This window comes from Callorhinus ursinus, unplaced genomic scaffold, assembly GCF_003265705.2.
Source record: "Callorhinus ursinus isolate GAN/ISIS: 27379988/994484 unplaced genomic scaffold, GSC_fseal_2.0 scaffold2, whole genome shotgun sequence".
Lineage (NCBI taxonomy): Eukaryota > Metazoa > Chordata > Mammalia > Carnivora > Otariidae > Callorhinus > Callorhinus ursinus.
Window position 1 is genome coordinate 883,473 of NW_027397064.1, and position 26,979 is coordinate 910,451.

A 26,979-nucleotide genomic window follows, 5' to 3' on the forward strand; every position below is an offset into this window, starting at 1 on the left:
CACTGCATAAATCCTGGTGAGAATGGGCACTCCACTGAGGAGTGTGTGTGTGTGAGTGTGTGTGTGTGTGTGTGTGTATGAGGGCAGAGGGGATAACATCAGTACGGTATTTCACTCCCCAAATCACAGTCCCCCACCCCAGCTCCATATTCCGTATGCACCCCTTCCCCCGATACGCCCCCTGATAGGATGTGCTGTGGCAGTGCATTCTCTCTCTCTCTCTCTCTCTCTCTCTCTCTCTGTCCACCCCGTTGCAGCAGCAGTTTAGGGGATGTGGCCCCTCCAGTGTCCAGGGCCTCCTTCTGGCAAATGGCCCCTGGCTCACAGAATGGAAAGGGCCCTTATTCGACGAGGCTGACTCTGCTCTCAGCTGCAAACCCAAGACCCCCAAGCTGCCAGGCGTATTCTCCTCAGAATTAAAATCACAAATATTTTTCCTGTCACGAGGAAAATGTGGTTTCATATCACAGACACAGTGTAATCCCCTTACTCTTGCATTTTTGCATCGTGCAAACACATCCTCTGTGCAGATCAGGTGCCTGGCCATGGACAGGACCACACAGAGGTATACACACAACCAAGATGGGGTCCCACAGCCGCTCACAGGGAAACGGGCAGGCAGAGGGCCTGGGGACAGTTCCCGCAACAGGGTCACTGCTGCCACCGCTAGGATGTCCCAGGCCCAGGGGAGCTCGGAGGTCACGTGAAACACCGCAGGCCCCAGAGGAGGGGTTGCTGGGCTGGGCTCGTGGCAGGAGGCGTGGACGTGGGGGCCCGCAGGCGGGGGGGGGGGGGCCGCACAGAGCGCCGGGAGGTGATGTTCAGGGAGGCAGGCACTTGGATGGCTCATTCTCCCTGCTCCTTCTTACGGAGTCCCTGCCCCCTGCCCGCCCCGGCTGCAGCACTGTGCATGGTGTGAGAGGGAAAGACCCACTCCCGGCCCCGCGGAGCCCATCTGGAGGGGCTCAGAGGGGCAGCTCAGCCAGAAGAGCAGCAGGGCCCACAGCCACCCAGGGACCTGGGGCAGCACCACGGTGGGGCACGTGACGCACATGATTCCATCAACCGCTGGGGGGGTGACACCCCAGGACCTGGTGGAGACGCACCTGGGGCGGCCCCTCTGAAAGTCAGCGGGACGTCTCTTACAAAACTAAGCACACTCTTCACGGCACTGCACGCTTTGGTGTTTACCCAAAGGAGCTGAAACCTGACATCCACACAAAAACCTGCGCACAGATGCTTGACAGCAGCTTTATTCATAATTGCCAACACTTGGAAGCAACCAAGATGTCCTCCAGTAGGTGGACGGACAGACTGTGGTCCGCCCAGACGTTGCCACATCACTCAGCGCTAGAGAGAAATGAGCTACTGAGCCATGAAAAGACCGGAAGGAACCTTAACTGCATATTATTAAGTGAAAGAAGCCTACGTACTGTATGATTCCAGGACCTTCTGGAAAAGGCAAAATTCTGGAGACAGTAAAAACATCAGTGGTCACCAGGGGTTGTGGGGGATGGAGGAGAAGGGGATGAACAGGTGAAGCCCCGAGGATTCTCAAGGCAGTGAGCATCCTCTCTCTGACAGCACGGTAAAGGATACGTGTCCCTATACATCTGTCCAGACCCACAGAGTGTGCACCAGCGGGAGGGAGCCCTCACATGCACGCTGGATTTGGGGTGATGATGCCGTGTCTACGTAGGTTCGACTGTAACAAGGGTACCATCTGGTGGGGATGCTGATGACGGGGGGGGCTACGCATGTGTGGAGGTGGGGGGGGGGACACAGGAAATCTCTCTACTTTCCCTCAATTTTGCTGTGACCAAGACTATACTGCTCTGAAAAATCAAGTCACAGTAATTAAAAAAAACACAATAAATTAAATACATTTAAAATTTTTTAAAGAATGACCGGAGAGAAGAAACCACAGAGGCCCAGAGAGAAGGGCCCACCTGTCCCCTGCCAGATGCTGCACGGAGGGACGGGAAATGTCCCGTCATTGGGAATCACAGGATCACACGTCGGCCTTGTACAGACAGTGGAGACTGTTCCAAGCTGACCAGGAGCACTAAACCTGCTTATTTATTTACACCACACATTTATAAAGTAGTGAGGTTTCTCTGGGTTAGAAGGAATGTGTTTCTAATATCATAGTAGGAAAACAAGCTCCAAACCAGCAAACTCTAAATGCTGCATAACCCAAGGTTCACCTTGTTCCCTGGGCCCTATAAATCCAAAGGCTTACTCCGTGGGCATTAAGGGCCAAGAGATGCCTGGGAGGGGAGAGGGGCAATCTGCCCATTTCTGAACCCAGGGGTCCACATAGGCTCAGCCAGGATCCAGGCGCAGGCCTCTCCCTCTCTCTCCAAGAACTGCCCTGCTGCATTTGAGGCCACTACCTTGTCAGAACCAGAGATGTCCAGTGGAACAACACGTTCCAGGGACAGGAGCTGGGCCATATTTGACAAAGAAGGGAAAGCTCACTTTCTAGACCATCGGCTGAAGGCGCAGACTGCCTGGGTTCAATTCCTGGCTCCGCCCACTGCTAGCTGGATGTCCTGGGCTGAGCCAACTAAGGCCCCTCAGTTTTCCCATCTGGGGAATGGGAGTAAGAGCACCAACCTCACTGGGCTGCTTTCAGGATTGAAAAGACTGTACCAGCCAAGTGCTGTGGTCCGTCGTGAACAAGGCCAGAGCCTTGGCTATCAGCACTCTGGTCTTTGCCCATGGGCAAGGTCTCTCCACCCTCTCTACCAGTTTGGAGCCGGAGAAGAGGGGGCTCCTCAGACCACTCTGAAGCCAGGTCTGGGTGGGGAAGACCACCGAGTCACTGCTGAATCTTGGTGTCACCTCAGCTGCACCCTGTGGGCCTTCCAGAGCCCCCAGCTGCCCCCAACCTTGGATCCTGAGGCCAGGCCCCGGCATATGCCTCGCACTCTGGACCTTGCAGAGGGCCCCAAATGAGGGGACACCCCAAAGACTGTCTTCCTTGGTGCACATGAGCTCAGAGAAGGACAACCGCTTGCAGGCATGTCCCCAACAGTCATTTCTGAGCCGGTAGAAGGTGATGTGGACCCCAGGGCAGGGTGGATCCTGGCTCAGCATCTCTGCAGAGCATCCGAGGCCAGCACTCACCTCCCCCTGACCCCTCTGGGCCCCTCTGGGCCCCATGGGCACCAGCCTCTGTGCTTTGGTTCTGCCCGGTCTCGGTGCCCAGTGCCTGTGCCCGCGCTCCCCTCTGCCCAGGTGTGCCCGCGCTCCCCTCTGCCCAGGCCCGCCCTCGGGAGCTGGGAGCCCCCTCCTGCCCTGCACTCCTGGTCTTCCATTCAAACCTTCCTGCTGTTTATTTGCACAGCCAGAAGACAAAAAGCCATCCCTGTGAGTCACCCGCTCTGCTCCGCTGTCGGCTCTGATTCATGCAGGAGGCCCATGGCAGGGACTCAGCCGGCCGTTAACCTCTTGGTTTCTTTATGTCTTGACAGCAAAAGTTATCTGTGGTTTCAGATTGAGGATTAAGGCCCAGCTAGCTTCGCAGTGTGTGGATAGCCGCAATACAGACCGGAGACGGCCTGGAGCGTGCGTGCCCGGGGCGCTCCCCGCCACCCCCCAAAGCCCGGGCCGCTCTGCGCGGCCGCGGTGGAAACTTACAAATATCCCAGTCATCTTTCTGAAAAGGATTTGGTCATCTGGCAAGTGTGGTCCCAGAATTTGCCAGAAGTATGCATCAAATGCAGCCCAGGGGTGAAAGAAGACAGGCCTAGTGCAAATTAGATTAAGGCTGAGAATCTGAAAGGAAATGTGAGCCTGGGAGCCTGGGGCTCTGCTTGGGGCTCTGCCCGGGGCCAGGGGCTGGTCTGGGCCCCCCCCCCGGAAGGTGCAGGTGGGATGCAGGCTTCAGAGGAGGCTGGAAAGAACTGGGGCGAGGGGCTCTGAAGGAGCTGGCCTGCAGGGACGGGGCTGACTCCCCTGGCACGCCCATCTTCCCCCTCCAGGCCTGAGCACTCACGGGCTGGTCAGCACACAAGGCCAGGAGCTAGGGATGAGTGATTTTAATTTCTCATTCTAATCATCAGTGAATTCCAACGCCTCCAGAGGTGAGGAGGGGTTCCTTCCCCCTCCTCCTCCTCCCCCCGGGTTGGGTTAGGAGCATAGTTACTGAGTTCCTTGTATTTTCTCCACTTACTTCCACAAATCTGGACTGCCTTCTGATTAAGAACATTTAAACCCATATGCACAGAGAAGAGTTCACAAACCAAAGTCAAGCGAGGATGCAGAAAGCACACAGAGGGTGGGGGCCCACTCAGGGACAAGGGCCAGGACAAGCTAATTGCTGGAACTGCAGGAAGGCTGTGCACAGCCCGGCTGCCCCAAGCTGCGATCTGCCATGTTGATACATTCTGGAAAAATGTATCGAATGAAACTAAGGCACTGCATAAAAATAATGGTCAGGGTGTTGAGCCATGCACTGCAGAAGATAACAAACACAGGTATTTTTTTTAGGCTCCTTTCTTTTTTTTTTTTTTTTTAAGGTTTTATTTATTTATCTGACAGAGAGAGACAGCGAGAGAGGGAACACAAGCAGGGGGAGTGGGAGAGGGAGAGAAGCAGGCTTCCCGCCGAGCAGGGAGCCCGATGCGGGGCTCGATCCCAGGACCCTGGGACCATGACCTGAGCCGAAGGCAGACGCGTAACGACGGAGCCACCCAGGCTCCTTTATTATATGACTTCGGGCAGAACCAAAGCTGTCGTATTAAGAGGAGGGTGCAGCTAGGGGAGAAGGAAGGCTGTGGTGCAGGGGCAGAGCTTCACGCAGGGGGCGTGGGGAGGGCCAGACAGAGTCCCGACCAAAGACTGACTGGTGTGCACCCTCTCCTCTATCTTTACAAAGCCCTGTTTTCTCAAACTGCCAAAGTAAGACATGGCGTTTGCAGAACATTTGGAAACTAAAGGAAAGCGATACGAACATGAAGAAGGAAAGGACGGTTTTGGACTCACATTTCGGTCTAGGGGTGTTCGCTCTTGGGACGGACACACCCATGCCGGCATACACACTTGGAATTTTCAACCCGGGGTCTTATGATCTGTTCCCTTGTGGGGCCATTTCCCTCAGTTGTCAGATATGTGCTTTCAACACAAAATTTGCTGACTGTATAGTGTTCCAGCATATGGACAAGCCACAGTTTATTCTCAGCCAGCCTCCCAGGACATTTGAAGCATTTCGCTAATATGAGCAAAGCTGATAGGAGTCTCTTTGTTGCTAGGCAGACTCACCATTCTTCACTCAGGACAGTGACTAAAAGTGCAGTTGTTTGCTCAAATGGGGCTTCCTATTTTTAAATCTTTCCTTATCTATTGCCAAAGTCTCTTCACAAAAGTTTTACAATTTATCTTCTCATGCCAGAGACAAGGTGGCCAGGTTCCCCCACATTTTCCTCAATGCTGAGGATTATCATTATCTTTTTTCCAAATTAATAAGAAAAATAGCATCCTCCTGTGTATTCTTAATTTCTTGGGTTATTGTGGAAGTTGAACACTTCCTATGTTTATCGAACAACTGAATTTCATCTGTAAATTCATATTTTCACCCTTACATTCTGCTGGGTGATTATTTGTTTTCCTTTGGACTTTTAAGGGCTTTTTGTCTAGTAGGAATATTGACTCACTGTACAGTACGTTGTAAATACTTCCTTCCTGGCTCATTTAAAGATTTTGGTTAGCATAGATTTTTTTTGTATATACGAGTTTCAAATTTTAATTTAATCAGTTATTTTTTTTTTCCTTCATAACTTGTTCTTGCTCTACTTTGGAAGATCAGCTTTAGGAAGCAGAGGCTGTGAAGGTTCCCCATGAGTAAATGTCACTTAAGTTCCCTGCATGCTCACTGATGGGTTCTGTGGGACAGTGACCTGAGTGTCCCTGCTGTACTCCATCTATGGCCGGGCCACACATCTGAGGTGACTGATGCCGCACAGAACTATGGGGCGTTGATGGGGCAATATAAATGCATCCCCTTGGATTCATCAGGAAGCCTGCTTTTCTATTAGTGTCGTCAACAGATGTGCTAAGGGAGAAGCTGAGTGGGCAGACATTGTGATACCCACCTGGCCTGCTCTGGGGACAGTAAGAAGGACAGGGGAGTGGGTGGGAGGGGCACCTTGTGTATTGTGCACCCAGGGTGCCAAACTTCGTTCATGTCACCCAGATGGTATTTATTTCTGAAAACCGCCTGCACAATCAAGGGACAAAGAGCCCCTCTTTATGCCCTATCTTGACCGGCATGCTGGCTCCAGGGCCCCATGGCTTACAGAGCATGCGTGGGCATGCCCGTGTCTCCCCTTCAGTTAGAAGAAGCAGAAAGAGAGAGAGAGAGGAGCAGAGTGTCCCCGCACCGCGAGTGTGCCATGCTGTAAATGTGAGTACCACACTGAGAGATCAAAGCATGTCCACCGTGCCGCCGAGAAGCCACGTGGTGTTGACAGATGGGGTCCCTGAGACAAGATGTGCCTGGTTTGAGGAGGTGACCCAGGCTCCTGTCAGGCCGGGTGCACAGCTAGGGGTGTGGACACCCAGACCCCATCCTGCTCTCTCTCTCTCTCCGGAGTCCTCTTTCTCAGCATTTGGGGAATTGTGGTCTTCCTCCCTGCTGGTTTTCCCTCTGGCGGGGCAAAGGACCAGGAATGGAGGGACAGGAGCATCCCTGGCTTTGGGCAACCTGACGCTCCTGGCTAAGATTCTTTGGGATCTGCTCCCAGTTCTGAGCCCTTCTGCCTGGATTCTCAAGACACAAACAATCTGTGAGCCCAGCACGATCTCTGGGGTTTCTGTGAGCGTCTTAAAATGGTGATTGCATAACACCATGAAGGTGATAGTGTTTAAACATGAAACAGAAGGGGATCCTGGCTGAGGAAGCCCTGGGAGAGCCTCTCTGCTGCCCCTCCCTCCTGCTGGGGCCCCGGGGCACAGGTGGCTCAGGAGGCACGCCAAGGGTTAACAGATCACGGGAGGAAGGAGAGAAAAAAAGTATAAAGGAGAGAAAACCCACCCAACTGGCCCTGAATGAGTTCGTGCCACGGTCCTGCCTGCGCCCTGTCTCTGGGGACCTCTCTCACCGTGCACTTTGCTCCATTCCCAGCCCTGGGGAGAGTGGTATTTCCAGAAAAAGAGGGATTTGCTTCGAAGAGCAGCCCCAAGCCAGAGGCCCCACTTTTCAGGAATCATCATGTCCCCCGTGGCAGCAGCATCACCATCTTGAGGGTCTCTCTGCCTGAAATGGTCCGGTCCGCTGACAGGCCCTGGGTTGGGGGGAGCCCGCGGCTGGGTGGGTTAAAATGCTGTGGGCCACCCTCACGACAGATGGGGAGAATGCCCCCTGCTCTTGTCTGCTGGGTCGACTGCAAACCACGCAGAACGTGGGGCCACCCCTCCCCACCTGCCACCCCCAAGAACGGGAGAACACGGTCCATGCGGAGGGGCTTCCAGAGGGATAATCGACCTGCCGCTAAAGTCAGAGGGTGGGGGGAGAAAGGCAGTGTGTTATCAGAGTTGTCTGAGGTTCTTGGGGGTGGGGGGACCGAATTAGGAAACAGATTTCGAAAGAGAAAGAGAAGAAACGTTTTCAGGCAGGGACAACTTGAGGTGGACAATCATCTGACAAACACAGAGTCATGCGGGGAAATGGGACAGCACCTCTGGAAAGTGGGGGGAAACTGAAGGTGTGGCACCCCCTCGCCCCCACGTCCTGCTGGTTACGGCCTGAGTCACAGGACTGTTCTGGGGTTGTAAAATACACGTCCTACGGAATGTATCATTCCAACCATTTTAAAGTATAAAATGCAGTGGATTAAGTGCACAGCGCTCACACTGTTGTGCAAACATCATCACTATCTATTTCAAGAACTTTTTCATCACCCCAGACAGAAATCCCACAACCATTAAGCAGTCATGTCCCAATCCCCTCCTCCAGGCCCTGGCGGCCATGAATCCACTTTTGCCTATTCTGGATTTTTCATGTAGATGGACTCACACAATATTTGGTCTCTCGTGTCTGACTCCTTTGACTTAGCATCATGTTTTCAAGGTGCCTCCCTGTTGCGGAAGGAGTCCGTCCTTCGCTCCTTCTTCTGGCTGAACAGCAATCCCCCTGCAGGGCTAACACACATCTTCCGCAATCCCTCAGCGGGCGCACACTCGGATCGTTTCCACCTTGTGAGACGTTGTGGAGAACGCTGCCCTAAGCACACGTGCACACATTTTCTGTGGAGACCCTGCTTTTAATTCTTTTAGGGCCTACAGCTAGTGGGGAGGGGCCGGGTCACACTGACTCCTAGAATACGGACAGCTGCAGGGTATCAGAAACCCCCTCCATGGCTTTAGATAGAGGGAAACTGAGTCCCAGAGGGGCTATAACTGGCCTAAGCCGCACACGACCATGGGCTGAGAGCGGGAATGCTCCCCACCCCAAGTTCAACCTCAGGGAAGTCCTGTTGACCTCCTGGACATAAGATAACGGGTTTGCCCCACAGATCAACTTGGCAGCCTAAGCTGTTCCTACAAAGGCAGCAGCCTTTGGTTTCCGTCTAATTAAAATTCCCCGAAATAGAAAAATACCATGTAGGAGAAGTCCACTAAGGGAAAGAACTCCATATGATTTATTCTGGAAACAGTGACTTCAATAAATTGCAAAATCCACTGTGCAGAGTCACATTGGTTACAAGTCGTCCTGGGCATCGAAAAGCCCTCCGAATGCAAGGGATCATGGCCCCCCCCACCCACATGCGGAATCATGCAGGAGAAAGCGCGGGTGTGCACAGGGAGCCAGAAATGCAAGCTCTGAGCACCCTCCCTTTCTCCTCCTACTGCTCGGAAAATGTGAAATTATGTAATTAATACAAAATGATACTTGCTGTATCTCTCCAAAACTGCTCACTACGAGCTGGCGGCCCAAGACACTGGTTCGGACACAGGTCTTCGGAAGGCGCCAGGAGGATGAAGTTTGTCATCCGGGAAAGTGACGTGTTATCATGGTTCCCGAGTTCTGCGCCTCCAGCAGAACGACGCTCTGTGAGAGGGACAATGTGGTCCTTTGGCTTCTCTCGGCAAAGCCAGGCTGGTCCTGTGTGCCTTGCCAACCTCGGAGGTGGGAGGTTGAGATGGTCTTCCGGAGGCTGTCTTTAGATGAGCAGAGGCTTTTCACATAGAATTTGGCTGTAGGGAAACAGCTACAGCATGAAATCCAGGAGGAGAAATAAATACTGAGTTACCACGTGCTTGCGTTAGCCCCGGCCAAGGCTGAGCCCCGCTGGGCTCACGCTGGGACGTTCATCAGCACGACCTGCAGGCTGGGCCCGCCAGCAGGTCCCGGCCGCCCAGCCCGGATGCCCAGGAAGCCGGAGGGCAATGCACAGCTCTTTGCGAAAGGTCTGCACGGTCTCTCCTCTTGCTGCCCCCCTCTGTCCCTCCAAGTCACGCAGAAGCACCGAGCAGCCCAGGACAGCAGAGCCAACCCAGGCTGATCCTAGGGTCCCCACCCTGCTGTGGAGCAGGTGTCCACCCCTGACCGCCTCTCAGGGACCCTGCTTTGGCTCCCAGTGGCCTCCTGCCTGGGGCGTTAAGGCAGAAGAATTGAGGTGGCCTTGCTGGGTTTTTATGAAGGGTCATTTCTCTGGGAAGGCAGGCAGCGTGCTTATTCTGATAAAGCATTTTCTTCTCCATTTCTGAGGGAAACTGAGCGAAGAAGGGATCCATGTGCAGCAGGCCACAGAGGGAGAGGCATGCTGGCACACAAGCCTGGATCCTTCTGTCTTCTTCTTAAGGGGCCCCAATCCCCTTGCTTGCCCCGTTCCTTGCGAGAGTCTCCACACAGCACGCTTCCTGCTCACATCCTCATTTTCTCTAACTTCGTCACTCCTGAAAAAGTTACCTCGTCCACATTATAAATTGTAAGCTGCTAGATTAATGTTTATGGAGTCTCTGGAGACACACGAGGAGATTAAACTGCTCAACAATGAAATGATAGGAAATGGTTCGTTTTTGAAATGTCATAAAACAAAAACGAATAGAGCATAATAACAATATTTGAGATGAGCCAATAAATAGATCATAGTCCTCACTTGATGCATGTTGTTTAATTAAAAGACAATCCCTAGGCTCAAAAGGCAGTCTAAATGAGAGTTTGGGAATTGGCCACACTTTAACATCCAACAAAATCGCCTCAAGTTCATCCTGCCCTGAAAATGCTTCACTGTATGGGCTTCTCATCACACCTCAGCAACTCCACGAGACCTGCCTCGGCCTGCAAAGATGCCACAGAACACCAGCGCCTGCCCAGGGGGTCACCACACGGTCCCCACCCATGCGGTTTTGGGTGGCTGGAGTCACTCATGTCGCCCAAGAGACATCAACAAAAACAGGGTACACCAAATTTCCTGGGGTACAGATATCTGTTTGGGACACTTTTGTTCTAGTATCAATGCAAAGACTTTCTTGGAAAGTAGTAATGATGGGCAGCTAAGGAGAGGAGTCACCCAGCACATAGGTGGGGGGTGGTGAGTCTGGGCGCTTCCCAAACACCCAGAACCCCTCAACTCAGAGAACCCTGAGACCGTGTGTTTATTCCCTGGGTGTGATTGTGCTATTGCCAGAACCCGATGATAGGCTTTTTGTTCATCCTTTATTGCTGATTATAATATGAAAACTTACACGGGCCTCAGCTAATAGTGAACAGATTAATACAGATTCTTTCTCCGCTAAAGAATACAAGAGGCAATGCTGGGTGTAGGGGTGGGTGGCAGAGGGCATGGCTACAGAAAAAATGTTCACCAGGTAGCAAAAAAAAAAAAAAAGTGCAAAGGATCAAATCTTTCTTTCTCAGGCCCCATCCATGCACACAGACATCACAAAAGAGAGGAAAATCAGTTTTGATTAGTTAGGAACCAATATATACGTAGTACGCAATTTGGAATGGTTTAAATTTGGGAAAATCAATCTTCAGTGAATATGCTGTTCATCTGTACAACTCAATCCCATGAAAGAGGCAGGTCTCAATTGGAGAAAGAATGCCTCTCTCTCCCTCCTTTCCATCCAATTTACAATAATCCAGGCATTTCCCAAAGAAACGAAAAACACCTCACTATGTATTTATCAAGGCAGTCTCATGAAGAGCGGGACTTTAAGTTCACACAGCTTTCTGGAAGTCAGTAGAGATCTTGCTAACCCCGAAGGCTAGCTTGCCTTCTAACCCTCCACTGAGCCAGACCTCTCTGGCTAACAGGCACTTTGCACCGCCAGGTCCAAAGAGTCAAACAAGGCAAACGGCTTTTGACTTCTGATTCCTCTGCACTCCCCACAAGCCAAATCCACTTTAAGAACTGAGATTAAGGAAAGGAAACAGCAACTCAATCTTTATTTCTAGAGTTCTTGATTGAAGGAAGACGCTGCCTGCTTGCATTTTGACTCCCAGAATGTTAAATCAAAGTAGAACACAGAGAAATCCACCGTGGCAGTAGATAGAGTCAGAGACTATAAACTACTGGCCTGTGTTTTCTTCTAGGGAGTTTGTTTATTTTACAAGCTGTCCCTTCTGGAGCCCCACTTGCCGCTGAAGCAGGCAAAAAAAAAAAATCCCTTGAATCTCTTAAGAGGAGGGACACACTCAGAGAATTTAACAGAAAAGTCCGTGTGGCATTTTATTTGTATAGTGGTAGAAGGGCAGCATCAACAGCAAAAGTATGGACATTTTTTTTTCTCCAAGGGGAAGTCAGAGAAAGGATCCCTATTTCTCCCCTCTTGAAGCAAAAAGCTAAAAACCTGCCCTCCATCGTCCTGTGCTGAGCGGCGCTAGCTGATGCTCAGGAAAGGCTCTGGCTGTGACCACACCACAAACCTCAGCTATGGGGTTGGAATTGGATGTTTGATCACCATCAAAGGGTTAATTAAAATCAAGGTTTCTGCCCAAATCTTTCCTGTCAGTCACGCACCAGATCTGCATGTTCAGAAAAACAAATGTGAACTCTCTCTGTCAAAATTAAACAGTGGGAAATATGAATCTAATGCCAGACAATATAACTAAGTTTGCAATTCCCCCCCAAAAGATGCAGATGACAAAGGCTGGATGTGAGCTAAAAAGAAAAAGTATTTTCCAGAAGAGCTGATTTTGATAACTGAAAGCTCTCTGGATTATCCCTTTCATTTAACTGATGGGGAAATTCTGATCTACAGAAAAGGGGGTGTATGGATTTTAGAATTTGAGAAGTAAAGTTACAGTTCTACGGAAGGTGTCACAAGAAGCTGGGTCATCTAAATTTTCCCCTGGTCAAGTAATGGAGGAAAGCATATGGGGATGGGAAACGGGTGCTAAGCAAAATAACAGTCTCCATAGACCCCATGCACGAAGCACTCTCAACCACCGATTTCTTACACATAATCACAGGCTCACGTTATTCTGAACAATCGAGCTGTAGGAAAAACAATACAGACATTTGAAGCACATAAAACACTGTTTTGGTTCAAAATAACTCTATTTTCAATTAACCACTAAAAATTTCTCTTATGTTGGAATGAGGTTACATGCTGGCTTTTCCAGTTCCTGACTCAAGTCTCCTTGAGCACGACCACCATTAGTAATCACTGAAGACAAACCCCATTGTGACCTAGTTGACATCAGCAGGAAAATCAGATCGTTAATGTCACTGTATCCCATTCCAAAACAAACATTAAATTAAGGCACATTTAATATAACTAAATTGCATTCAAAGTTTTACTACTGAACCAAACACAAAATATGTTCCTAGCACAAAGATTACTTTCAAATAACCGTGACTGAGTTTAGGGTTTGATCTCTCCCTCCCTCCCTCCCTCTCTCTCTCTCTCTCTCTCCTCTCCCTGCGTGTATGGCTCTAAGTCCTAAAACTTTAATCTCTAAACCTCTTGGTGAATAATTTTTACAAACCGTGGGTTTTAAAATTGTGTGTGTGTTTCATGCATGTCAGTGTAGGCTTAGTATCTTAAAAGCAAATGTTGGGTCAGTTTCAGGTAAATATTTCCTAAAATTCCTTTGAAAAATATTTTGTTTCTTAGTATAGGAAAAAAATGTATTAATTGGTATTTCTCCTCTCAGAATTCTGGGATTCTACTCTATTCAAGGATAAGAAGGAACCACCATTCATTACATAGTAGAAATGTTTTGTAATTCCTCATATTTTGAAAAGAAGCACAAAATGCAAACGACATCAGGAAAAAAGTGGATTTGGGCTCAAACCACATTTTTAGCTTATTACTCCAAGACTGAGGCATAATAATTCCTTACATAATTTGCTTGTTTGAATATAGAAAAATTTTTAAGTTCTTGTGGGATATCTTTCCTTTTTATTTTGAGATAACTGTAGATTCACATGAAGTTGTAAGAAATAATGCACAGAGAGTCTCTTATTCTCTTTACTCAGCTTCCCCCAATGGTAACATCTTGCAAAACTATAATGCAATGTCACAACTGGGAAATTAACACTGACAAAATCTCCAGAACTTATTCAGATTTCACCAGTTTTAAGGGTCGTGTGTGTGTTTCATTCTATATAACTTTATCACGTGTAGACTCCGGGAACCACGCAGAGTTACCTTTTTAAACAGTTTCTGATTTTGGTGTTCTATCTTGTCCATATCTCTTAGATTCTCCTTCTCCTTTATGGCTGCCTCTTGGCTACAGTAACTTACTCACCTCTTCTCTGAGTTTTATGGCCTCATTCGTGAACCCTTTGCTGGTGGAGAACTTTGTATTTGGTTTGCTTTTTGCAGCACATTTATCCTTTCCCAGGAAAAGACACAAACATAAACAGACATTCCAGCACGCATTCACAGAGTTTTTAAAGACACCAGTGAGAATAGATTAATATAAATACTAAGCTTAAAAACTGTCATAGAAGCTCAGCCTTTAAAATTGGCTTATTAAAATATTTGTTTTTTTTAAAGCCCAGATTTAAACTAAAGTTATGAGTTATAGTGCTCTGCTCAGAAAGAGTTTACTTTATGGTCTTTTTTGCCAGGCAAGAGGCATCTGGCATCTGTGCCGTCCATCCCAGAATATAGTGAAGCAAGGATGATGGAAACTCAATTCTTTCAGGCTCAAGACCTGTCTGAAAATAGTACAGTTTTCAGAAAACCTCAATAAAGTACTATATTTCAAATGACCTCAAACAGCCACTCTCAAAGACCCATCCCTCCAGCCCCCGCCCGCACTGGCCAGATACACAGCAAGACTTCTTCATGCAAGGTTGAAAGAATAACCACAGACCCTTAAAGAACAATACACCCACATCACAGAGGTCAGCTCCCTCCATTGGATCTTATTGACGGAGATGTTATAACAAAACAATACTTGTATTTCAGATAGCTCAGTCTTTCATTCCACTTCTTCTGATCAATCAAAATCTCTCCTGCATGTACCTTCCCCATGGGGAATTCATTTGCTTTGGAGACCAGCTAGCATTCCAAATACAGCAGTTAACAAACACCTCCAGGAAGTAAATGTTCAGGAGGGAGGAACAGGCTTACACACTTTTTAGAAGGTGAGAGGGTCATACTCTGTTCTCCAAGGTTCCAAACTAAAAATTCTCAGGAAAAAAAAAAGTAGTTTGTTGGGTACAGTAACCTACTGAAAATCTATGCATATTGCAGGGGTCGGGGAAGATGTTTTCTTTAATGACAAAGCGGAGAAGAGGAAAAATGTCTGATAATCGTCACCTTCCTCCAAGCCAGGTGCCCCTGATTCTGTTCCTAAAGCTTCAGCATTTATTTAATGAGAAGACTAAAAGCGCCCTTTGAGATTTTTCCAATTAGATGAACCCAGCTGACTGTCCAAAGATGCCTGATTTATAGTATATTTGTATGTTTAAATACCAGACCAAAGAAGAAAGTCAGGATAAATATTAGCACCAGTCTAACACCATTTCCTATGCTCCTCTTTATATCAAGGGACAATTTAGGCTTTTTGTGGTTGTTGCTGTTCATCTGGACACAGCTTTTTTCATATATGTGAAAATATCTCATATTGAGACATTAAAATCACACACAATTTACTGAAAGTTCTAGAAGTTCTTTGCTGATACATGTAACTAACACCTCTTAAAAATATTACAAATAATAAATGTCATTTAGCAACATTTTCAGGAAATCAAACCAATCATGATTGTATTTATACTCACAGAGAGTAATGTGATAAAAACAAACAAGCAAAAAAAAAAAATGTTTGCCCAACGTGCCTGATAAGTAACAACAAGGTGTGTCCAGAATTATTGGTGTATCAGAAATGTCCACATTTCCCTTCTCTTCTTGTAGAGAGTGCTTATCTATCTATCTAAAGAAACTGGCTTACTGGAATTAGTTATATTCAAGTATATAAAAATAAATAGGCTGCCATATAGATCATTTGTTCTCCAGCTGAATGTGTTATCTGTTATATTTTAAGGATTTTTCCCAAAAAACTCTCAACACTTATAATAAATAAAAAATATTTTATTTTCATATGAATTTACTTGTGATCTATGTCTGATTCTCTAAGTTTGAGGAATGCAATTATTTTAAAATGAATTTTAAATGATCCCACTAAATTTTGCATTAAGGTAATATCTCCTGGTATTTGTTTTCAATAATTGTCTGGAGGGAAGTCTTAATGATAATTCTGTTGACATTTTCCCTAAACAAAGCTATACATGTATGTTTTATAAAGATGACATTCCTCATCTGTTTTGTCCTGACTTCAGATGTGCTGTAAACTATGGATGGTATAAAGGGTAAATGGAATTAACTAATGGAAGCTCATAATTTAGGCAGCAAAACCCAGAATTAATGTATTATCCCCCTGTAGCATTTTACTACTCAGCCAATCCAAACTTTCTTTCCTAGAGAAATATGTGATTGGGATACTTTCCATCTGTTTTTGACAAAGATAGAAGATTCCCAAAAGTTATTCTCTGCTAAAAATTCTTTCTTTTAAAAACCTATAAAACGATCATTATCTTAAGGGCGGCAATTTCATCAAAAGAATTTTCAGTGGCGCAGAAATAAAAACTTGAATTAAAAAATTCACCTGTGCTAGATCAGTCTTTTGTGACCACAGCAAAAACATTTGAAGATATTATAGAACCACATAAAAAAAGAAATAGATAAGTTTGGGAGAACGGGCGGGGGCATGCTCTGGATTAATCTAAATTCCTTCTGTGTGAAGTAGAGACTTTAAAAACATTGCAAGATGAGCAGGAAACTAAAGCATACTAAGTAGTAAGCATCTTTACCAACCCCCCCCCCACATATCTTGCACCTTCCCATTGACCTGGAGAACCCTTGGAAGGGAGATGCCCACTAGCCTCACAAAGCCTTCTGGAATAGAAGGCGCCTCGGGAGTCAGAGCTTGTCTAAAGGGACTTCCAAGGTGTCTGGTGAAAGTGAGCTGGTGCAGGGCTCCCTGGGCGCTCTTCCAGAGCACACCAGAGTTTCCAAATGCTCTCAGCAGCTGTGTCCCCTTCGCCCGCAAACCTGTTTCCCAGCCTGGACCCCTTGTGCTCTCCTGAGGGGCCGGGCGCTGGGAGGCAGCGCCGGCAGAGCCCCCTCCCAGACTCTCCAGGTTCAAGGCTGGAACCAGAGGCTCCCAGCTCTGAGATCCGTCCACCTGCCCGCGGGCAGCGGGTTTCCGAACCGCTGGGTGTGCTCCCGGCCTAGGCGCTCTGGTCTCCGCACCTCAGCCCCGGCCCGGTCTCCCGTGCTCCCCGGCGCAGGGCCGACCCAGGCCCCCCCGCTGCAGTGGCCCCGGAGCCACCAGCGCAGGGCAGTGTCCTCCCGCCCTCCCCACGGCAAACCTGGCCGCCGGCCGGCTCCTCTGCGCCCACCGGGCCGACCAAGGCGCCGACGGCTGGGCTCCCGAAGCGCGGGCCTGGAGGCCCTGCTCGAGCCGTCGGCGAAAACTCAGTGTCCGCACCACGAACGCGTTCTGCGGCTTCCCGGGAAGAGGGCAAAGCCGCAGCCAGGCGCAACCCGGCTCGGGCAGCCTCCCGGGCGGCCTTGGCTCCGGACGACGCAAAGGGCAGTGGCTTTCCATCTCTCTGCCCCTGCAGGCTGCCGGCCGTTCTTCCGATGCCCACTCTCCCGACGGTCACACACAGGCGCCCAAAGCAGCAGCAACGATGGAAAGTACGGCTGTCACCGCCCCCCACCCCTCCGCTCCCGACTGACACCCAGCAGGGAAACTTGCAAAAGTACCCAAGGGTGCCCCTGGGACATGGGAGTTTCCCAACCGACCCCTTTCTGTTGCTACGAGGAAAAATGCACCCCCACCACGCCGCCGCGGCCCGCAGGGCCTCCACCAGGAGGGACGCGCGGGCCGGGCCGCCCGCCCCCCGCTGCGGAGGGCGCGGGTCGAGCGCACTGCACCTACCCTGGCGCGCGGGTCCGGACGTGGGTGGCGCGGCGCTAGTGGGAGGCAGACATGGACCACGCGCCCTCCATGCGCCACACGGAGAAGGCGTAGCTGAGGCGCTCGTGGGCCACGTAGCTGCAGCTGGTCATCTTATTGTCCATCTCGTCGCTCTGCAGGACCTGGTAGAGGAAGTCTATGTACCTGGCGGCCAGCTTGAGCGTCTGGATCTTGCTGAGCTTGTCCGAAGGCAGCGTGGGGATGATCTTGCGCAGCGCCGCGAAGGCCTCGTTGAGCGACTGGGTGCGCTGGCGCTCGCGCACGTTGGCCAGGATGCGCTGGCTCTGCAGCTCCTCGAAGGACTGCGCGCTCGGGCTGCCCTTCTTGCCGCGCTTGCTTGGGGTCGGGCTGCCATCTTCGCTCGACTTCTTGCTGTAGCGCCGCTTCCGGCCAAAACGCTTGGGCTGCCTCTCGAGCTCCTCCTCGCTGGTGCCCAGGCTGTCCACAGGGGACACGGGCGAGCTGGAGCCCTCCTCCATGGCGCCCGCCCGGCGCGCTTGGGGCTGGGGGCGCCGGGCGCCGAGCGCGCGCTGCTGGCCAAGCCCGCGGTCGCAGAGCACACGCTCTCCGAGTTGCTCGAAAGGCTCTGATTTCAAGGCCGGCTTGTGCAAAACCGAGGTCTCCGGGAGAGGAAGTTATTCTAACTTTTTTGGAAACTCTAGCCGGGCTGGGTTGCTAAATAGTTGTCAGGAGCGAGGGCGGCGCGCTGATTGGCCGCAGCGTCCGGGGGCAGGACGAGTTCTGGGGCCTTCGCCGGCCGCCCCCGCCCCCCGGCGCGGCACTTTCAGTTTTGCCTCCCCCTTCGGCCCCGGCCGCGGCGGGCACCCCGGAGGCCGAGCCCTTCCGCGCCGCCCGCGCCCCCAGACTGGGATCTGACCACTCTCCGGCCGCCCGGCGCCCTGGGCATTGCCGACCTGCTTTGTCTGCTCCTTAACGTGGAGATCGGGCCCCGCCAAGCTGCAGGATCTCCCCGGGGCGCGAAGGGCACGGGAGCTGAGTCCTACCCTAGATGCGCTCCCGGGAGGTGAGGACGAGGCGGGGAGCCCCGCGATGCTCCGGCCTGTGTGCTTCTCGGGCTGTCCCCCGGGAGCGCCGCGAGTCCGTGCCGCGGCCCGCACACTCAGTCTGGGGTGGAAGACGCTCGTGGGCAGGGGTCCCGGCGCCCGGACCACAGGCGTGCGGACACTCGGGTGCCCTCCGAGACGCCGCTGCCCCCCGCACGCGCCTCGGGGATCAGTGCACACGGGCCGGCTCTGCCCAGGCTTCGTGTTGGGTGGCTTTTCTCACCCCAACTTTTTGGGGATCCCGGCACCGACGCCCTTTGCAGACCTTCCTTCTAAGTGCTCTCAAACTTGAGCGCCCCAGCGAGCCTCTGCGGGAGCGCCAGTGCCCACCGCGCCCACCTGCTTGGCCCTGCCTGGGATGCCGGGTACGGGGCGGGGGCGACCGCCAGGCCCCCGGTGCGGGGCCCCAGCCTCTGCGCTCCCCCTCCGCTTCGCCGGTCGGCAGTGGCCCGGAGGGCATTCTGGGGAACTGCACAGCCTCCCCTGCGCTGGGCGCCTGCAGACAGGAGGGCACTGGGTGGCGGGAGCGCGGGGCCTGGCCTCGGCGGGCGACACCGCGGACCCCGGCCCCGCGCCATCTGGACGCCGAGCGCGGGCGCGTTTGAAGTGGTTCGGGGCGGGGTGGGGGGGGGGCTCTTTGTTCGCCAGGCCGCTCTGGCTCAGGGCCTGGAGGTGGTTTACGGCTTTGATGCCTTTGAACCTATTCCCAGGTGACCCGGGCTCAATTAGGCCCGGGCCTGAGCCCGGCTGTCAGGCAAGCCGCGTGATCAAGGGCGGGTGGGCCCTTTTATTGAAGTTGAAGTCGGGGCCGGCGGAGCGCTCGGCCTCCGCTGCTCCTCCGCCGTCAGGCGGGCCGCGACCACCGCGTTAGGAACCCCGCGGGCGGCCGTGCGCGGACCCCGGCCGCTCGAGGGGGACATTTCCCCAGCGGTGAGCGGAGCAGAGGTCTGGAAAGAGCAGGCCCGCACACGGAGGTGGCCACATAACAGCGCTGTTTGCAGTTTCTAACCCACACGCCGGCCTCACGATCCTATGACTAAAGGGTCCTGCCGAGTCCCCGCGCCCAGCCCCACCCCGCCCGACCGCCCCCTTCCCCTGCTCTGAGAAGGCTCGCAGTTTATCTGGCTTTCTATATCCTTCTCCAAACTTTGAAAATAAATTTAAGGTACGATGGAGACAGGGAGGGAAGCCTGCTTCGCAGCCGTCCTGCCTGCCCAGGGCACAGCGCTTCGCGGGCTTCCCGCGTAGGAAGGGCCTGAGCCCTCCCAGACTAGTCTTGGACCTTGCGTCCGGCTCACGGCAGGACAGAAGAAATTTCTTGCTCTTTTACCAACTCCGTGTGTCCTTTAGCTTGGGGAGTCCCAAGACCCAGACCCCCGTTTTGGCCCAGCTTAAGTGAGTGCAGTGACAGACACCCTCCGGGAAGCTGGAGGGAATTTAGGGAGGTGCAGACCCAGCCTGGGAGTCTGCTCCCCACCCCCCTGTCTCTCTTACTGATGATGGGCAGCAGAACACTTTCTGGAAGTCAGGTCTAAAAACCAATCATTTGCCTAAATTACAGCAATAACACTGGCAGGGTAAAGGCATACTGACAAAAGGCTGAAATCTAATGTTCAAGCCACACATCTCATACAGGCAAAAGTCTCCTTCAAAAAAAAAAAAAAAATCCCCTGAAAAGTTTCCCCCTGAAAACTTGCTCAGGAGGGCATATGACAAGCCGACAAGCCTTCATGGTAATGGTTCTTCCATTGCACATCTAATGTTACCAGAACAGTTCCTCTGCATGCATGCAGTGGGTGGGTGCCCACTCTCCTTCCCATCTTTCCTCTGTTCCTTCTGGAATTGTAATTGCCCTTTCTCAGACTGTGGCAGCCCTGGTCTGTAAGAGCTCTCTCATGGGATGGGTAGGGGAAAGAGGGCCATCCACTCTGCCCTGTCCTCTAGTCTTGGGGTGGGGGGTGTGGGGGGGAGGGATGTGTTTGGTTTTGCTCGGCACCACAGTGTGTGGTCCCTGGATGTCTATAGAGTTAGGGCATGAACATCAGTTTTCAGGAGCAGGCACAGCAGCAGCTCCTCGATTCCAGGATGCTTCTGGAACCACTGTGTTCCTGGTGCAGCGATCTAGAAGGGAGCTCTGCCTGGAGCCTGTTTACTCAGCTCGTGGCAATTTTATCATGTCCTCTAATATGTTGCTTCCTGAGTGGAGCAGCCAGTGTGGGCTGTTCTTTATAAAGGAACCCTGTCTGAGACCCCGCCTCTGGACTGGGGTCCAGAAGGTGCACACTAGGGCTCTCCCCAGGATGTGCCGCTTCTTGACATCACTAACATTCTCTTGTAATGTGGACTAACATTGGCCTTTGACACACTTTGATGCCTTTAAGATCAAATCAAAGTTGTTCTTGAAACAAACTCATATTATGATTCTTTTGACTCGCAATATATACCAAATTTCAGTAAAAACAACAGTGGGAAGAGCAACCGTGGCATTAATACAATGGGAGAGAGAGAACAGGGTGTAGGGGTCTGGGAGGCAAGCCAGGCTCTTCTGTGTAAACTTTGTTTTGTAGATTTGACTTTGGAATCATACAAATGTTTTACATAGTTATTTAAAAATTAAATCAAAATGAAAAAAAACCCTAAAAATCAAAAGCAGAATGGGACAATGTACCTAATTTTGTATCACCTCTGTGTCTTTCCCCAGCACACAGAAATCACTGAAGAGAGCTATAAACACTGAAATTTGACTCTGCGTAGTACTGCGAAGGCAAAGGGAACTGAAAAAAAAAAAAAAAAGACAAACCGTTCTCAACATTCATGTTTCTAGTAACAATATTGCTATTGTCATTCTGAAACCGTGAGCTAATGCAAGTCAGTTATTATGTTTCTGTCTTTGGGAATCAAGATTTCCAGCCCAAAAGAAAAGAAATACAAATACAAAAGGAAAGAAATTCGGCAAGACCGTGCCATTCTAAATTTGTTGGAAATATCAGTCTAAACTCGTGATGTATTTTCTCCTCAGCAGTGCATTTCCTGGCCCTGACCCCTGGAAAGACCTAGAAACATTGATGGATCCAGTGGCAAGGAGCACCACTAGGGTTCAGATTGTGTTCTCTCCCGGAAGAAATGGCTGACTTCAGGTCTGGGGAAAGCATGTGCTAGATAAGCCTGGAGCATCTTCCTGTGTCAGAAAGCAAGGACACAGGAGTGGCTGCTGAGTCATAGCAGGACTCAAGAATGCACTGAAAGGTGCCTCCACAGGCCAGGGAGGGTGCCAGGGAAGCATCAATCAGAACAAAACTACAATGGATGGAAACACATCAGACGGTAAAAATCCGTGAGTTTCTAATGTTAATCGAATAAAAAACTTCCTGGTCCTCTTAGGCTGATGATGGGAAATTGAGTCATGATTTGAAAATTGGTAAGTAAAGAGTCAAGCACATAACCAGTCTTTCTTACCGAATTATACTTCAAAGTAACAGAAGAGTTGAGGAAATGTCTTGCTCCACAGATGCACTCCAGATAATAAATGAGGGCGGAATGATGGGATTACATCATCATTTTGCAAACCTCATCCGTGCTAACAAACATGAGGGATTCCTACCAAATCACCGGCCTCTGGACTTGGCAGCCAGTCCCAGGAAATCCAGCACATACTACTTAGACAAGTTAAATGGTGCTGTGTGGATGCAATCAGATCTGGCACTCCTGTTCTCAGAACCCCAAAAAGGTTCATTTCTCTTTTTGTAAAAGGCTGTCTTTACCATGTTCTGGAAGGCTGTCCAGTCTGGCAATGAGAATGCCCTGCCACCGCTCTGACCTCCTGTCCTGGGGCTTGGGATCACTAACCCCCCGCCCCGCCCCCATCCCTCGGGCTGCTGGTAGCTCCTCCTCGCACAGTGCATGGACTCAGGCTCGAGCCTGCCTGAAACGATCTGCCCTTGGGACAGCCACACGGTTAACCTTCTTGAAGGCTGCAAGTCTGTCTCATTTCTGTTGTCACACAACAAACCGCGCCCAGTCTTAGCAACGTAAAACAGCACCCGTTTCATTTCCTCCCAGTTGAGTAGGCTGGCAGATTGTGCTGTGCTCAGCTGGGTGGGTTTTTGTCAGTCCTGCCTGGTGTCACTCCCGTACCAGCAGTCCCCTCGTGGCTCTAGCCTGAGATGGTCTCAGTAACAGATCTGGTCAGGAGGCTCTCAAAGAGCTCACCTCTGCCCTCCTCCATGGGGCTTCTCCCCCGGGCTGGCTTCAGCTCATTCTCACTGTGGGCTCAGGACTCTGACCACAGTGCTCTCAAGCCTTTGCCTATATGGAATTTGCTGATCTCCCCTGAGCTAATGCAAATCATATGGCCAAGCCCAGATTCAAGAGTTGGATGTCAAAGAGTTGATTGGCAGCTCTGTGTGTGTGTGTGTGTGTGTACAAGCATGTGTGTGCATGTGTGTGTGCCAGGAGCATGGATGTGTGTGTGTGTGTGTGTAGGTAAGACCCTATGTAGTTAGTTGTGTGTGGGTGCACACACGTGCATGTGTGCACGCTGGTGAAAGGACCAGTTGTCACTCGTAGACTGACTTTAGGATGATCAGCTGGGGGCCTGGTCCTATTTGGGGGGACCCCCAGTACTTGCCAGTGTTTTCTTTGTGACTGGTACTATCTCCAGAGAGGAAATCTTGTACCTCCTGCCCTGGAGCCCCAGCCTACAAGGAGCTCTCACCATTCAGAACGTGGATTTCCACACATTCGCCCTGTTTTCAGTACAGGCTCTCCCATTTCTTCTCCTCTCAGTACCTCTTGGCACCCCCATCTGAACTCTCTCTGGCTCAAATTCTCCAAGGTAACATCCAGCTCCTTCCAGGGTTGCACCTGGCCTCTTAGCGATGGGGGAGGGGATCCAAGCATGCATCTGCTCTTGACGTTGGCTGAGAGGTGGGTGTACATCTGCATGGGACTCAGCAGGCTTGCTGTCAGGGCCATGCCCGTGACCTGTGCTCTGGCCTCCGGCCCTCTACTGTCCGCCGAGTCAGATGCCACCCCTATAGGCTCCTTCCACCTGCCCAAGCATGCCTGCTGTGGACTTCTCTCCTGTTTCCTCTGAGATCTGGATTTTTGCCTTTTCTTTTAGCCCAATTTAGATGGATTTAAGGGAGAGAGCAGAAATACACGCATATGTGCAAGCTGTCATTTTCAGTTGGAAACTGCTGGAGATAATTGTTTAGAAGCTGAATGCAAGTGCAGAGAGCAGGAGGCGCACTTTGCAGGGCTCCATGGGGGCTCGGTGGCCGGGTTGTCTTGTGCCCCCTTCTGTCTCTACAGCTCTGGTGGGTAACGGTTCCCTGCTGATCCCTCAGGGTAGGAGACCCGGTGGCCCACAGAGGGCTGGGGCCAGAAGTGAAACCTCACCTAGTGACCTAGGAACCCAGACTGTGAAAGCTAGCTCCTCTCTCCCAGTTCTATTCCACTGATGGGCACTCATGTACCGAAGGGGTCTGGGTCCCCTGCAAGCCTGCCCGCCCGTCCTCCTCCACCAGGAGCCTTGCAACTGCGTGGATTGCAAGTTTATCATCCGGTGTTGTTCTAGCAGTGGCTGGATTTAATTTACCTTAACTTTAATTCATGAATCAGGAAGGCATGCTTTCTACCCCCCCAAACCCCCTGCAAGAAATGCAACACATATATGCAAGTCCTGATTACCCAAATGGAAACCTCATTTCCATTGTTTAATATAATTTGAATAGAGGTTTGCTCAAATAGTTTTTCTCGCCACCCCACTCTGTTTGCTTTTAATCTTCATATTTGTCGTTTACATCTTCTGCCCTCTCTTCTCCCCCCCTCCACCCCCAGCCTCTCTGCTTCAAACTTCACACTTTCAAATGGAGAGCTGCAGATGCTGTTGACTGACGGGTGGAAAGAGAACAGGATTCTTGGTGGACGTCTCTCCGCACCCCACACTCTGGTTCCCCCCCAGTAAGAACACACACCGTGCACTGTGGGAAGAAATTAATTGAAGACAGGAGATTATTAACACAGAGCCTTTTAATTAATGGTCACTGTGTGTCTAATACAGTGCTAAGAAGTGGAGTAGAGTAGGAGCCCCATAAACAGAAACTCCACAATGTAGCCACTTGAGGGATATGGAAGAGTATGAACCAGACTGTGGGGAAGCCTGGGGACAGAGGCAGGTGGGTGTGGGGTACTGGGAAAGACGTCAGCAAAGGCGGAGTAAATCCATCATCAGAGGAGAGAGAAGAGCATTCAGGCAAAGAGAAGAAAATGTGTCAAGACCCACAAGGGTGAAATGCAATGGTGTCCCTACAGTGGGGAGGTCCCTGTGGCTGGAAGCTCAGGTGCTCAGTGGCCAGCACTCTCTTGGCTGTAGGTAACAAAAATACACTCCAAATCTGCTTAAAAAAAAAAAAAAAAAAAAAGGAATCTTTAGTTCACTACTTAGGAAGCTCAGGCTCTGGCTGGCTTCAGGCTTAACTGGATCCAGGAGTTTCAATGCTCTTGTGTCTCTTTTCTCCTTCTCCATCCTTCAGCTCTGCTTCCCTCTATGTGTGAAGCTCACTTTCTCTTGGTACAAGGGGCTCTCCCCTTTGTGCCTGAAGATGACAGCCCTGCAGGGTCATATCTGGCAGGGACAGCAATGCTAATTAAATAGAGTCTTCTCCTCTAGCTCCAGCAGAGATGTCAGGCATAGGACCCTGACTGGCTGGACTTCTCCACGTGTCCCGGGGCCCAAGGGCCCTATTCAACCAGCTGGATTATATGGTTGCACTCATGATGGGGTGGGACCGGAAGGGCAGTCTGGGGCCCTGAACATGGGGAAGTTCCCACCGGAAGATATGCTGGACAAACAAGGAGTGTCCATTGAGGTGTGTGGAGGTACCACAGAGGAAGGTTGAGGCCAGGCTCTCAAGGGTCTTATAGGACAAGTTACTGAGTTTAGATTTCCTCATGGAGGCAATGGGAACCAGAGGAGAGTTCTAAGGAAAGAGGTGATGATCGACTTTTACTTTGAGAGCAGCTGGAAAAGGACAGCCAACTAGGAGCCTGTTGCAAAAGCCCAGCCAGCCTACCAAGGAACTGAGGAACCAAGGAACCACGGAACCACAGAACCATGGAACCAAGGAACCAGAGAATGAGGGAACCACAGAATTAGGGAACCAGGGAACTAAGGGACCACAGAACCATGGGACCACAGAACTAGGGAACTGGGGAACCAGGGAACCAAGGACCCACAGAACCACAGAACCAGGGAACCACAAAACTAGGGAACCAGGGAACCATGGAACTAGGAAACTAGTGAACCAGGGAGCCACAGAACCAAGGAACCACAGAACTATGGAACAACAGAACCAGAGAACCACAGAACCATGGAACAACAGAACCAGGGAACCACAGAAATAGGGAACCAGGGAACTAGGGAACCAAGGAATCACAGAACCAAGGAAGTGCAGAACCAAGGAACCATAGAACCACAGAACCAGGGAACCACAGAACAATGGAACAACAGAACCAGAGAACCACAGAACCCATGGAACAACAGAACCAGGGAACCACAGAACTAGGGAACCAAGGAATCACAGAACCAAGGAAGTGCAGAACCAAGGAACCACAGAACTAGGGAACCAGGGAACTAAGGAACCAGGGAATCACAGAACCAGGGAACCACAGAACTAGAGAACCAGGGAACCAAGGAACCACAGAACCATGGAACCATAGAACCAGGGAACCACGGAACTAGGGAACCAAGGAACCACAGAACCATGGGACCAGGGAACTAAGGAACCACAGAACCAGAGAACCACGGAACTCGGAAATCAGGGAACTAGGGAACTAGGGAGAACCAAGGAACCAGAGAAGCAGGGAACCACAGAACTATGGAACTATGGAACCAGGGAACCAGGGAACCAAGGAACATCAGTGCTGAGATGAGGAGGGGGCGGGACAGGGAGAGATTTAAGAGGGAGAAGATGCAGGATTTGACTTCTCTCAGGGTGATTGTGAATTTACCAAAGTTAGGCTTGGAATTAAGTAGGGAAGTTACATACACCCATTTCTCCCCTTGCTGTACATAACTATGTTTCCACTTTGAGATATACTAGTTGCGAATGGGAACACATGCAATTTAAACACTGCTTTATCATGTAAGGAAAAAAAAAGTTAAAACCCAACCCCAACCAAGCGGTGCAGAGAGACAGAACAGAGCAGGATGGTGAGGAGTTAGGATTCTGCTTTCTGTCAACGATTAGGGGATGACACCCCTTCCTCTCCGTGGGACTCTCTTTCCCCTCTTGTGAAAAAAATGGGTTGGGTGAATGACCCCTAAGGTTTCCTTAACATAATGATGTCTAGGTTCTATTTTCTGCAACTAAAATCCTTGTCTGGGAACTTAAGCTTCATGTCACACTTTGATGTTTAGTGGTGTTTTAGAAAGGGTGGGGGACGCTGCCAAGACAT

General features: G+C 50.7%; 1 protein-coding gene across 2 annotated transcripts in view; it reads right to left on the minus strand.

The window, feature by feature from the left end:
* TWIST2 (twist family bHLH transcription factor 2) overlaps positions 1 to 18,084 on the minus strand; it is a 54,787-nt gene extending 36,703 nt beyond the window's left edge. Inside the window, exon 1 of one of the 2 annotated variants that reach the window (XM_073903986.1) lies at positions 17,600 to 18,084. In XM_073903986.1, the coding sequence (XP_073760087.1) occupies positions 17,600 to 17,934 (335 nt within the window). In that variant the 5' untranslated portion in view covers positions 17,935 to 18,084. Of the gene's footprint in view, positions 1 to 17,416 lie in introns of both variants that reach the window. The other variant, XM_025886531.2, reaches the window with a different exon arrangement.
* Between the last annotated feature and the right edge of the window lie 8,895 nt (positions 18,085 to 26,979).